The sequence below is a fragment of the Sciurus vulgaris genome, assembly GCF_902686455.1.
Source record: "Sciurus vulgaris genome assembly, chromosome: 1".
NCBI lineage: Eukaryota > Metazoa > Chordata > Mammalia > Rodentia > Sciuridae > Sciurus > Sciurus vulgaris.
The window spans coordinates 129289163-129303718 of record NC_136461.1 but is presented as its reverse complement, the minus strand read 5'-3'; the positions used below and the strand labels follow the sequence as shown (position 1 = coordinate 129303718).

At 34.9% G+C, this 14556-nt stretch overlaps 1 protein-coding gene across 6 annotated transcripts in view; it reads left to right on the top strand.

The window, feature by feature from the left end:
* The window catches only part of PXDNL (peroxidasin like), a 545994-nt gene that overhangs the window by 259551 nt on the left and 271887 nt on the right, over positions 1-14556 (top strand). For all 6 annotated transcript variants that reach the window (XR_013763204.1, XM_079136409.1, XM_079136408.1 and 3 more), the window contains exon 3: positions 10817-10888. Coding sequence is in view for 5 of the 6 variants with exons in the window: in XM_079136409.1 (XP_078992535.1) it covers positions 10817-10888 (72 nt within the window). In the remaining variant the exon portion in view is untranslated. The remainder of the gene's footprint in view (positions 1-10816; positions 10889-14556) is intronic.

Below are 14556 nucleotides of genomic sequence, written 5' to 3'. Positions count from 1 at the left end.
GTCCCTAGGGGCATCACTTTCTCTTTTTCTACTCTTCTTCCTAGCTCTTCCCTTCTATCCTCCACCTCCTCCTGCTCCTCCCTTCTCATCCCTCTCTTCTTTTCTCCCTACTTTCCTTCCTTCCTCTTATTCCACATCCCTAACACCTTTCATGCACAGAGTCCATGTTGTGGTCCCAACAAGAAGTTCAATGCTTTCAAAATAAATTTTAATAAAGCAGGCATCTCAGGATGGCAAAGTCCACTAAGACAAGATGGAAAACAGAAACTTATTGGCTGTAAATTTTTTGGACAGTGAACAGAGATTCTTTCCACTTTTACTCCAGTTCTTACTTGTGCTTACCTGTATGCTCTTGATAGATTCTGCCTGGTCTTGTTGCTTTCCCTCCTCTTTGATTTGTGAGACTATGTGGTCAGTTTTGATGACAATTTGGTAAGAACCATTCTAACCTGTTCAGGCTGTCAGTGCTTTGCAGAAACCATACCATTGAGGTTGTAGTTGATTTATTTGCTTGTTCTCTATGGCATACATTCCAGTTGCCACAGGTAGGGCTGTCAAAGGTATGCTTCTCTCCTTTGATGGAGTTTGCAAAGATCCTTACGGTAGTTTTAGAGCTTACACATCTTGGGGTTGAGGAAAGATAGAGATGCATACAGTAGCTCTTCTTCCATCTCTGACATCAGTCTCTCCTGTTCCCAGAAGCTGCTTAGCACCCTGTAGTTCTTGGTGGGGGTCTCAGAAGACCTGGTGCAGCTTTTTCAGGTGTCCAGAGGAGAGTGCTGAAGTAGTGGTGGCAAGACCGACTTCAAGTGGCTCCGGGGATGCTGAGCACAGCTTGGAAACATCACCGTGTTGCTGATTGAGCTAAGAAACTTCTGTAGGCAGAGGTTGCTCTGGAAAGTGTAGTGATTTCCCAGAAATTTCAATCATCTGAAGGCAGTGGGGTAGAAAGTTGATGGAGAGTCAGGGCCATCACAACCAACCCAAGAGCCAAAAATAACTGGACTTTGCATCACTTTTGCTTTGACCATTAGGGATTGTAGTTCTTGAGAAAAGAAAAAAGATCCTATTCATTGCTTCTGTTTGAGCAAATTAACTCTCACAGACCTGTGGTGCTTGTCCACTAAAAAGCTTGAGCTATGAATGGACAATCATCTGAGGGACCCAAGGAGAAGCTTCTAGTTGTTCCCTCTCCCTATTTTCTGTGTCTGCCCATATACAGAAGGCCAGGAGATTATGGAGTTTGACATTCTATGAAACATTTGTCTTTAGAGTGTCCTGTTATAGATATGACTCAAGTAAGACATATTTTACAGTATATCCAAATATGTTAGTTTACCAAAAAGAAAATCCCTAACACAAACATATTGTTAAATCGCATGGAGAAGGGAAGTGAGTTCTTTCTGAGGTACAGCAGGACATTGTTTTTAAGAGCAAAGGTTTTGTAGGAGGAATGGGTAGACTGCTAAAGAAAAACAAAAAAATTAAAAAAAACTGTCCAGAGGTGAACACTTGAAATGTGGTTAGTCTAAATCAATGTGTTCTTGTGTCATACACTCAGATCACAAAGACATCTGAAAATAAGAGCATAAATATTTTAACTTTTATAGTAAATACATACTAGAATGATAATAATTTAGATATAATGGGTTAGTTAAATGTATTAAAAAGTCAATTTGACCTGGTTCTTTTATTTTTTTTAATGTGGCTACTAGAAAATTATAAATAGATACATGGCTTCTATATTGCACTCAAGTTATATTTCTATTGGACAGTGTGGATCTAGATGTAAAAGAATGGTTTTCTCTCCCTAAAAACTCTGCCCCTGTAAGTTTGGGTTAAGATTTTTATAGAGTATTATTTCTAGTAGTGGCAAGTACATATACTCAAAGGTTTATTGTATTTTATTTTTCTTGAGCTATACAAGGACCAGAAGGATGAGGCCTCATGTGTTCATTCCAAAGAGCACATCCATTCACACTGTTAGCAGTTGGTCTGTGAGAGGCGCAGGTTCATTTCCTAAAAAATGCACTGTAAACCAGATTGGTTGCATAGACTTGAAATTCCAGGAAGCTGAGGCAGAAGGATTGAGGCCAGCCTGCGCAACTTGGAGGGACCCTACCTCAAAATAAAAAAAAATAAAATTGACTGGGATATGACTCAGTGGTGGAGTGTCATTGGGTTCAATCCTCACTACCACAAAAATTAAAAAAATAATAACAAAAACAGAACACATCAAAACAAAAACCCCTTCACCCCAAAATTACCCCTCCAAAACAAAACCAACCAAACAAAAAAGACAACAAAAACTCTGCAATAAGAAACAGATTCACATCATGAGCCTCAGTATTGTAAAAAACAATTTTTAAAAATTAGTGTCATTATAAAAAGTTTTGAAACAAAGTAAGACAGTTAAGGTTAAATAAATTTTAATGTTTCTTTAGGTCTAAAATTCTGTGAGGCTTTATGCTACAAGATCACTTCATCCCCTTCCCTAAGGTATAGTTAGTCCTCTATGGGTTCAACATCCTCAGATTCAACCAACCTTGGATGGGAAATATTCCAAAATAATTTTGTCTGTACTGACCATGTACATTTCTTGTCCTTATTCCCTAAAAAGTATAACAACTATTTACATGACATTTACATTGTATTAGGTCATCTAGAAGAAGAGTTAAAATATTTGGACAGATGCGTGTGGATTATATGCAAATGTCACATAGTAATTAAGAAGATACTTGAATATCCATTGATATTGGTAGCACTGCGGGGTCCTAGAATGAATCCTATGTGGATACCAAGGAGTGACTGGATATGAGAAGCTTAAGAAAAAGACATTTTCATTGTTAAATTTCAGTCATAATTTACCAACATATAATATTTGTGATCCCTTTTTTATACATGTATTTCTTTTTTAAAATTTTATTCATTTATTTATATGTGGTACTAAGACTCTACCCTAGTGCCTCACACATTGTAGGCAAGTGCTGTATCACTGAGCCACAACCCCAAGCTCCTGTGATTCTTTTTTATAGAAGGATTATGTAATCTTAGTTTTTATTTTAACATTTAAAAATGTTTTAGAATTGATATGATTCATTACCAAACACTACATTTAAGAGCCCCATCATTGATCTTGAATTTTCCAATGCATTTAGCAGATTGATGTTATCCTGTGTACATGACTTTGTGATTTTCTTTTTAATAGATTGTTTACATTAATATTTTAATAATGAATATATCTATGTATTTCACATTTGCACTTATATCTTCTTTTTTGTATTATGTAAAGCATTATAATCATAACTCATTGGAAACAAATAGTCACATGGTCAAACATGGAAGAAAGGACAGAAAGGCTGGAAAGCAATCTGACCTAATTAATATTTCAGCAAATCTATAAAACTGCTCTTTTGATTTGATAATTTCACATTCTTACTCATCCAAATTATATTTAATTATTTTTCTAGATGCACATGTATGATGGAAGTTATTGTCATTGACCTGTATATGTTCTCATCTCTATCATACTTATATTCTAGAAAGAATATTTGGATTTTATATGGTAGAAAGAACATTAGAAAATGTAAAAATACAGGTGTTTTCTCCCTTATAATAGCTACCCTTAATTTTTTGACTTTATGATAGTATAAAAGCCATGCATTCAGTAGAAGCAGTATTTCAAATTTTGAATTTTGCTCTTTCTCCAGGGTAGTGATATGCTCTCTTGTGATACTGAGCAGCCATGACCAGCTGCAGCTCACATTCATGGTTACCATGTATCAAAAAAACTTTGTCTTGGATGAGTTTGTCTAACTATCAGCTAATGTAAGTGTTCTGGGCACTACTATTAAGGTAGACTAAGCTAAGCTATGATGTTTGTAGATTTATTCTATTTAATGCATTTTTTACTTACAATATTTCCAGGCTGGGCACGGTGGCATACGCCTGTAATTCCAGCGACTCGTGAAGCTGAGACAGGAGAATCTTGAATTCGAAGTCAGTCTTAGCAAAAGCAAAGCTGAGCAACTCAGTGAGACCCTGTCTCTAAATAAAAACATACAAAATAGGATTGGGGATGTGGCAGTGGTTGAGTGCTCCTGAGTTCAATAAGCCCAAGTACCTTCCCAAAAACCAAAAACAAAAACACAAACAAAAACAAACCATTATTTCCAGTTTATTACAAGTTCATAGGAACATAACCCCACGGTAAGTCGAGAAGCATCCATACTCCCTATCTAACCAGGGACAAATTATAAACATTTAAATGTTCTATCTAAAGTTTGGGAGGTATTTACCAAAATTAAGTAACTATTTCTGAGTAAAAGTGTTTTTAGATTTTCCTCATGCATATTTACATTTTTTTTACAATTGCTACATAAACAATCCATGCTAATTATAGAAAAATTACGAAGATAGAGAACACTTAGAATCAAATGATAGCATTACAGTTGCACTAGAATGGAAGTCATGTGAGTATGTATATTGTTAGTACTATACAAGCTATGAGGTGGAGATGTTTGCTCTGTGCATTGGGAGATGACAATAGCTGTTGTAGACATATTTGTATGTATGCATATATATTATATCTAGATTTTGGAATAGTAAAAAAACTTGAAATCATGATGTCTTACCATGAAGATCTAAAATTGTTTAGAAACCTAAAATTAAAGGTAAAGTTTAAATATTAGTAATGGACTTTAGGAATTAAATATTTATTTATTTACTTATTTTGTAGTGGTGTGGATTGAACTCTAGGGCCTTATCCATATCAAGCAAGTGCTCCCCACTGAGCTCCTTCCCCACTCCTAGGAACGGAATAATGTAATAAGCTAAGGTTAACATGATTTTGGGGGTAAGTTTTTTACACAGTTCTAATATGTTGACTATATTATAAGAAAGGCAACCTTTCATTGGTTTTGAGTATAGATATAAAAACACCCTCCATTTAGTTACTTCTCATGATAATAATTATTTGTGGTAAGTAAAATCATGAGCCTGCTGCCACTGTTTCATCAGTCCCCTGTTTCCTGGTTTTATAACACACTGGAAAATGCTTTACTTCTACTTACTTTCCTTTTAAAACATCGGTAACTTTCATAATTATAAAGGGTGAAAGTCTAAAAGAGTACCTATCATCACCATTATTTCAAAGTACATTTTAAGAGTGCCATCAGGTCTTCTTCGGAATAAGATAGAAATGAGATATCATGATGGAAAAGGAGCAGGCAAAAATATCAAGGTTGGTATAGAAAATAACCGCATAATGCAAACACTCACAGTCAACTAACAAGTGGTTAGAAACAATAAGTAAGTGTAGTAAAGTAAGTCACAAAACTGTTGTTCAAAATCCTGTATCTCTCTTGCATTAAAAATAATTAATTAGGAAATATGTTGGAATAAAGGATTTGATTTAAATAAAAGATGAAAACAGTATGAACAAAGTTAGTAAAACATACATTTCTGGGTTGGTCAGTTTTGAAAATTTAGTTCTAGCACATATTATAAGCTAAAGCTGAAGTTTTTGCATACCAAGAATTCTTAGCGAATTGATAAAGGTAAATGATGAAATAGAAAAATGGAACCAAAGATGCGTTCAGTTAATTTACTGGCCAAGAAGTAAATGGCCATTAATGTAAAATTTCATGATAACTATATTTTTCTTTTGCTTCAGTCTTAGAATTTCAAAAGATAAAGAGAATTTGGATGTGTTGGATTTTTGAAAGAATTTGTCCCTTAGAGAGATTTCACATGCATATCTGCACTTTCCTTTGAGGAATATGCACAAAGTGAAAAGTTGATAAAGTCACTAGATAATGAGTTTGTGCTCTTTAAATAAAAACAAGCCTGATTCCTTTGGTTTTATTCCCCTGCTTTGTTTTGAACTGCAAATGATTTATATGGTGCCTAAAATAATATAAATATTTTTCTGTGGTATTGGCAATGATAAATTATCCAGAGATAGTCATTACTGACTTTGGCTACGAATCTCTTACTTGGTAACAATGTAAATAACTTAGGAGTCATAGATATTGCTTATTGAAAGTTTTACACTCTGTTTATTCAGGACACATGGAAATGAAATGCACAACCTCTCCATGTTAAGGATAGCTGAACTGCATTTTTGGAGAATGTCCAAATGAAAAGTAAGCATAATCATACTGTGCAAAAATAGATCAACATTAGTACCACTTACAAAAAATCATACACACACATACACACAACTACAACAAATAAACCTGTTTCACTTATATTTAAATGTAGTTATAAAGATTTACTTTCATAGTAAATCTTGGTATTTCCCCAAGTAGATATTGCATGTGAGATGCAAGTCAGTTCTATTTTTCTTGTTTTCCTTGTTGATGGTTTATTATTTATTTATTTTTAAATTTTAATTAACATGTATTAATTATACATCTCTATTGATTTCTTTGGGATCTGCTGCTAGAGAGTTATTATGTTCTTTCAGAAGCATCTTATTACCTTGCTTTTTCTTATTTCTTGTGTTCCTATGTTGAGATTTGTGCATCTGGTGGATCAGGCGTCTCTACCTCTTTGTGGAGTGGCCTGATCCACCATAGGGCACCACACCCATTGTAGAAGTAGCCACATAGTGAGCACTCACTCACTCTTGCGTGGGCCTTTCCACTACTCTGCCACAGTTTGCATTCTGTTCAAAGTCATTAGTCACAGCTAAAAAAGCTGTAGGGGGACAGTACTATGATACCCAGCAGGAATGAAAGTCAGCTCGGCAAAACAAACCAACACACCAAGACACTCCTCAGGAGAAAGTCTTCATTAATTGTATTGGGTCACCCCCATTCACATGTACCAAGGAGTAAGGGACAGACAGAGCCAAGAGTTGTCAGGCCCCCCTCCTATGCTACTATGACAAGGGCAGCAGTGGAAACCAAAGTGCACCCTCCCCACCTTGTCAGTAACAGACATCTGAGTGTAGCACAGTGGGAATCAGCAATCGGGACCACGTGGGTACCTGCCTTTGGTCCCAGCACTGGTGTGAGTCCACATGTGGCTGATCACACCCTTGTTCTCAGAGGGCAAGGACCCTGCTCCTGGTTCCCAATGGAGGCATCCTCTGTTCTCTACCATCCCTATAGTGCAGGGCACCCAGTGGACTTATACTGCAATCTCTCTACTGGGCCAAGTTGGATTCCTGAGGCAGTTACCACTGAAACCAGTACAGCAGAATGTCTGTGGAGTTCCAGAGATGAGGTATGCAGGGTTTCCTGATCACGAGAACAATCCAAACAACAATAGGTCCCTTTTCAAGATGGCTCCTAGTTGCAACACCCTGAGTGTTCTTAGACAATGAAGTGAGATCCTTTTCCAAAGCGAGACAACTCTGCCAATTTCAGGTTACTTACCTAATTGGGCTATAAGCATGTAAGAATTGCAAAGCTTTCCAATTGCCAGCATCCATACTGAAAGAGTTTGCCAGGACTCTCTCTTTCCCCCTTGTCCCTGCAAGGGAGTGATTCCCCCTCCTTCACCTGTGTGGAGTTGGGTTGGCATGTGTCAGGGAATTTTGTTTCTCTTACCATGCTGCTGTCCCAGGTCTCTGTCTCACAAGGCTTCAGTCTTTCTTGTGCTGGTTGTCAGAGTTCTCCCAAGTTTACTCACCTCAAAATGCAGCTACATGTTTGTTATTTTGGTTCTTTATGGGAGAGGAGGTGAATGATGGGTGCCTCAATTCAGCCATATTCTTATTTTGCTTTTTAAAATTTTTATTCATTTTTTATGGTTTTTCACTTTGATGAATTCGTAACTATACAAAACATATTTATTTTTCATAATAACCACTTATTATTTTTTTCTCAAATATTTTCAACCACACAGGCTACACTTGTAGAGTATCAAATATATGAATGTGCATGCTATGGGAAGGCACTCAGTGCTCCAGCAAAAGCAGATCGTCCGATGAGCTAATGCAGGTGATTCAATGAGCCATTGGTCTAATGCTGCTTCCTCTTTTCCCCATGGGTTTCATCATCAAGCTAATCAGATATCCTGTCTTTAGAAATTATTTTCCTTTATTTCCTCAATAAAAATGTAACATTTTTCTTCTAAGGAATTTTGTCTGCTTCTTTTTATTCCTCTTTGACATTGTAGGCAATATTAGGACATTGAGCACAACCAAAAATTTGCTTGTGTTGATTTTTGGTGAAAGGGCAGTAGATGTTGTTTTGTGGACTGACTTTCTGTACATTCACTCATAAATTTCAAATGCATTTTCTTTATAAAAATACAAAAGAAAAATAATAGAAATGGTAGTTTCTATAATTTCTTAATCAGAACAATGCTAGAGAAAGAATCCATCCATTAAAATTATAATACAGATATTTTGATGGAAAACATAGTTCTTTGAATAAAGCGTGACAAGAAATATGTGTTTGTGATTGGAAGATACATTCAACTGTGAACCATTGTAATGGACATTTTTTGTTGTTGTTAGCAATAAAAATTTTTTCAAAACAATTTGCAAGTTAAATTGTTTCATCTTGTATTTTAGATTACTTATATTCACAGTGAATTTTAATGTTAAAATATAAAGTCCTCTCAACAATTATTGGAAGTTGCATGTTTTACTTTTACCACAATTTAGATAATTACATAAGAATATGTAGAAATATAGGTTTCTCACACCTTTTATATATTGAAGAGAGATTACTTATATGTAGTATCTTTTCCTTCTCTCAGTTGTGGTTTTGAAAGAAAATTAAGCATGGAAGACCAAAAGAATCTTCTGTATTAAACACATTGACTTCTTTCTCTTAAATACCACATCCTTGGGAAAATTAAGAAAATAGTCACAAATTGCTTCCGGTAGTCTGTAGTTTATATGAGATTGAGATTACATGTACCAATCACATTACACACATCACAACAGAAGTGCAAATTACACACACACACATACTTTGTTCTACAACATTGGAAATAATCATTCTCTAAATAGCAATATTTTTATGGGTAGTTTTGGTACCTATTGAAAGTATATTAATTGGTTTGGAACAATAGAATGAGAGAGTGTAACAGAGAGAGTAAATGACAGATTCTCTCAGGACAACATGTGTGTCTGGTATTAATCATACATTAACTAGCTATGTTGCTTTCAGCCTGCTTAAAAAATTTCCTGAACACATGGTGGACTATGAATTTAATTGGGACCTTGACTGAAGCTAAGGAGTATCCATGACAATTGGCATTATCTCTGGTTGGCATTAGTTCTAATGTTGTAGATGGATTGCTCTGCCTCCCTGATGGCCAGAACACTAGGCAGTCAGTCACAAATGGTGAGGAGTGGCTTGGGTGACATCACCTGGAGTCAGATAGTGGCTTCAGATGCTGTATTGGGGAACTTAGCAGTGAAGCCTGTGATGAACAGGTTAGGAACAGACAAGATTGGGGATCTGTGGGCTTCCTGTGACATTGTATACAATGACTAAAATGATCACTCAGTCAAACACTTCTGTTTTCCTAATCATTCAAACACACACACACACACACAAAGCAAAAGCAAAATGTTTTATAATACACTAAAAGTGAGTCCTTTGGCTATAGCTGTTAAGAAGTTTTCCTAGATGCCCTTCAATTGATGAATGGATAAAGAAACCATGGTACATAAATACAATGGAATATTACTCAGCCATAAAGAAGAATAAAATTATGGCATTTGCAGGCAAATAGATGAAGTTGGAAAATATCATGCTAAGTGAGATAAACCAATCCCAAAAAACCAAAGGCCGAATGATCTCTCTGATAAGAGGATGTTGATACATAATGGGGAGTGGGAGGAAGGCAAGAATGGAGGAAGGATGGATTGTATAGAGGAAAGAGGGGTGGGAGGGGTGGTGGAAGGGAAAAATAACAGATTGAGACAAACATTACCCTATGTACATGTATGATTACACAAATGGTATGACTCTACTTCATGTACAACCAGAGAAATAAGTTTTATCCCATTTGTTTATAATGAATCAAAATAAATAAATAAATAAAAAAGAAGTTTTGGGATTTTTCACTATTAGAAGATTTTCAAAGATAAATATACCAAGCCAATTAGCAGACTTTCCTTATACATTTAGACATGTCAACATAATCTAAATTTGAAAGAAATTTCAAGGTATTTATCCAAAAAAGAAATGACTTTCATTTGCCAGAGTACTCTTTTCAAAGCTTTCAAAGGTACAGAAAGGTAATTTTCTGTAACTTGGTTTACTGTTCAAATCCAATTTAGTTCTGCCACCTGTTATTTTTCTCCTTGGATTTTTTTTTTTGTAGAAGTCATTTTTGGACCCTTTGATATCACTGTATAATAAGAGCCTCACATCCTATGGTGTAATTGACTCTGGGTTTGATAGCTCAACAAATACACAATGAGAGTCCATTGTGTGCCAAAAACTGTAATGTTTATTTTTCCAAGGAAGCTGCTTAAGCCTAAGTGTTTGCAGCTCTCCATCTGTTTGTTTAGGAATATATCCCTTTGTTACCGTGACAATATTGATAATTTTCCTTTTAGATGATAGGCTTCAGGAGATCAAGAATTTTGCTTTTGAGTTTTTGATGTTCTTTTAGTGATATTTTGGGGATAATTTAATAAACAAATTATTTCTGAATAAATATTAAACCACCTTATATAGAAAATTAAAATTTCCAAATTTAGTGGACCATGTCACCATGTCAGTAAATATTTTATTACAGTACAAAGCATTACATTTAAAAGTGGAACTGTTATAATGTTTGCAGAATCAGCTTCTCATTGTGGAATCATTTGTTTGTTTTCCTTTTCTCTCTTTAGTCTTCTGAACAACAATCAAATCAGAAAGATTTCCAGGACTGCTTTTGAAGGACTTGAAAATTTGCTATATCTGTAAGTTCTAAGAAAAACCAACAATGGCTTCTTATGTTGATGGATTATTTTCGCCTTCTTGGTTGTTTTAACCTAAGTAATTCTTCAGCTTCCTGAGAAGTATTGGCAAACTTGAAACAGAACTGTTACATGTACATTTCTAAGCACAGCAAATTTGACCATGCTTCTGCGGACATTTGAATATTTATGCACATTTCTATCCTCCCAGCCTTGACACACAATTCTGCGGACATTTGAATATTTATGCACATTTCTATCCTCCCAGCCTTGACACACAATTCTAAATTGGAGAAAAATAAAAGCAAAGTTTAATAAATATTTCATTTTCATATCTAATTAATCAATAATTATAAAAAATCCATAAATCTGAAAGGAGCTTTATTTTAATAATTCAGTCATCAAAGATCTTTCAAGGCTGGCGAACACATTACAATTAGGAATGTTAATGAACTTGGGTAGGAGCCAAATTTTGAAAAATATGGCTTATAAATATGACAATTGGCAATTGTCATGCTTTTGATGTATTATTATTGGTGAATGGAATAAAAACATTTAAAATGATTGCTTATTTAGATCAGAAACCAATGCATATTGATAAATCAAATGTTGTATGGTCAAGACTGGATAGCTTCTGTGGGAGGCTGAAGAAAGGACACAGTTTCAGTTAGGAGTAAGTGCTGCAAATTTCTTTTTAAAGAATGTTAAAGAGGGCTGGAGATAAACTCAATGCTAGCAGACTTGCTTGGCATGTGCCAAGCCCTTGATTTGATCTGTAGCACTATTAAAAAAAAAGTATTAGGGAGGTAACTAACATTTTTACTCAAAAACGTCCATTTGTAGATTCATTAAGAATTTTGTTTAAAAAGTTAAAATAATTATTTTATTAAAATAAAATGCTGTCCCAACTCTGCACTAATTTGTACATCTGTAGCACCTTTCCAAAGAACTGAAATTCCCATTATATGCCAACCCAAAGCTTCGTAGCTTTTTTATTTTCAAATAAGATGCCCCAACCATAGTATACAAGGTCTCCCATAACTCTTTCCCTCTTGGAATCAATCATTGATGTTTGTTGCCCTAATGAATCATAGCCAATCTAATGGCAGGTGCATGCCATTCTTGATCTGTATGTTTTACACATTTCTAAGAATCTTTAGATCCTAGAGGGAAATGAGAAGGAGGCAGGTATGAAAAATGGTGGAATGAGACAGACATCATTACCCCATGTACATGTATGATTACACAAATGGTATGAATCTACATCATGCAAAACCATAGAAATGAAATGATGTACCCCATTTGTGTACAATGAATCAAAATGCAGTCTGTAAAAAAAAAATAATTAATAAAAGAAAAAAAAAGAATCGTTTGAGCTTTTAGACCAGAGGTGTGAAAAGTCTGCTCTTTCTTAATAAAGGAGCCAGACTTTCTCCCTGTTTTTCAGTTCATTTCTGGCCTGTTTTCTGTATTTACTGGCATGTCAAAAGTAACTCCCTTACAGTAAAACAAAGTAATAGACAAAACAAAGCACAAAACCCTTTGACTTTGCATATAATGGTTTAGAATAAATTTCATTATTAGTGCTAGTACTCAGGAAATCTAGATAAATTATAGCTGTTAATAGGAAATTAATTTTGGATAAAATGTTCAGTGTTGCTGAGGTTGGATCAATATCATGCACAAGAGTACCATATGCTCTCTCTGGGATGAGAATAAGAAGAACATTTCATAAAACTTCTATTCAAAGCTCTGACAAGTTAAACATTGTTTATTAAGTGGAAGATAAGTCTCTGGGCTTCTGGAAGATAAGTGACTTATGAAAAGGAGCGGATAATTTACAAGTGTGTATTTAGCAGTAGGTGATGAGCACTCTCCCATGGCCACTTCTGTGCATCTGTCCATGTTTTTCATTAACATTACCGTTTGCTTCTCAAACGGGAGAAGTTCATATACAGAGGGCTGCAGGCTAGAAGACCCACTCAATGCATATGATACCTGAAAATTCATCTGTCTTTTCTTTGCATTTCAACCTCAAATTCTTGTTATTTTATTTCTTCAAACACAATAAGCACATGCATACACCATCCCCTCAGTCTGTGCATATGATACCAATTATTTTTTCCTTGGCTATTTTGCCAGGCATGGCGTCACTGTACTCCCCATTACAGGAGACTGAGACAGCCTGAGCAACTTAGCAAGACCCTGTCTCAAAATAAAAAAAAAACAAAAACAAAAAACAGAAAGGGCTGGGGATATAGCTGAGTTGTAGAGTGTCCCTGGGTTTAATCCCCCATACCAAAAAAAAAAAAAAAAAAAAAAAAGCAAGCAACATTTTTCCTTAGTTAAATCTCCACTTTAATATCATGTCCTTTAGGAGTCCCTTTGAGTCAGTTAACATTTTTTTTTTTAAATTTTCTCTCTCATGGTGTCTTGTTTATTTCATTTATTTCATATATCATACAAGTTTGTTTTTCTTGCCTATTTGTTACCTTGTTTATTTTTGGATTTCCCCGCTGGAGTATGTAAAGACAAATAGCCCTGTGGTCATACTTCTCTTATTTACCACATTATCCCAGCATCTAGAACTAGTGTCTAGAACATAGCAACTGCTCACAAAAGATTTGTTGAACAGATGTATGAACATAAGGTGCTCACTAAATGCTTGATATTTGATTGATTAAGACTCTTGGCTACGATGTGTTAATTAATCTTATGAGAGGAATGATAACACTACTATATGCCTCAGATTTTTCAGCAAACTGTGTTTATCCATTATTTATAGTCTGCCTTTTCCCAAGGATTTCCAGTGTTATATTATATAAAATTGTTATAATGTTTTCATATTCAGGAGTTCAATTTTCATTAGACTATATATACCAAAGAGCTTTAGTTTTATCTTGGCAAACATAAAGGCTAGAATATTTTTTTCTCTAAGACAAAAGCATTTCTAAACTCATGTGAAATTGTAGCATGTTTTGGTCCAAAACATATCATTGATTCCCTTGGGCAAAAACAAATAGAAATATCCTAGGACAAATTTTGCTTTCAGATTCACACAAAAAAGTACAATTATTTGAGAATATCCTTGGGAACTGGTTCATTTGAGGTTAGCTGAGTTTTAAAGCTAAGATATATTGAAGAAGTGAGGGCAAAATATTCCTGTTCTTTGGTTCAGCAAGCCAGTATTTCTTAATAGCATTTTCAGTATTCATTATTCTTAACCCATTTTGAGTTCATTTAATGATAAACTCCAAAATAAAACTTATTTATTAAGAAGCATCTTGGTATTTTAGTGATAAGGATCTTATTACTTATCAGCATTGATAATTGAACAATTTTTTAAAAATAATTTTTTTTGGAGGGAAAACCCTGGCATATTTCTGCATGTTTGAGATAAATTAGGCATCATTTTTTAATATTTCAAAGAGGGGAAATTTATTCTATTTTCAAATCTGTGACTCTGTGTCTAGCTATGGTTCCCATTTCCTAAATTTGGTTTGTTCTTTGAGTTATAGCTCATTCCTTCCAACCCAGCCCTGGGCATCTGTGTCCTCATTGAACTCTTGTTCCTGAATGCTATTCCCTGTGCACAAGCTCATTTTCTTAAACCATGGTCTTGATGTGTCACTTGCAATTGTGTACTCAGTATTTTACATCTTTTGTGAATT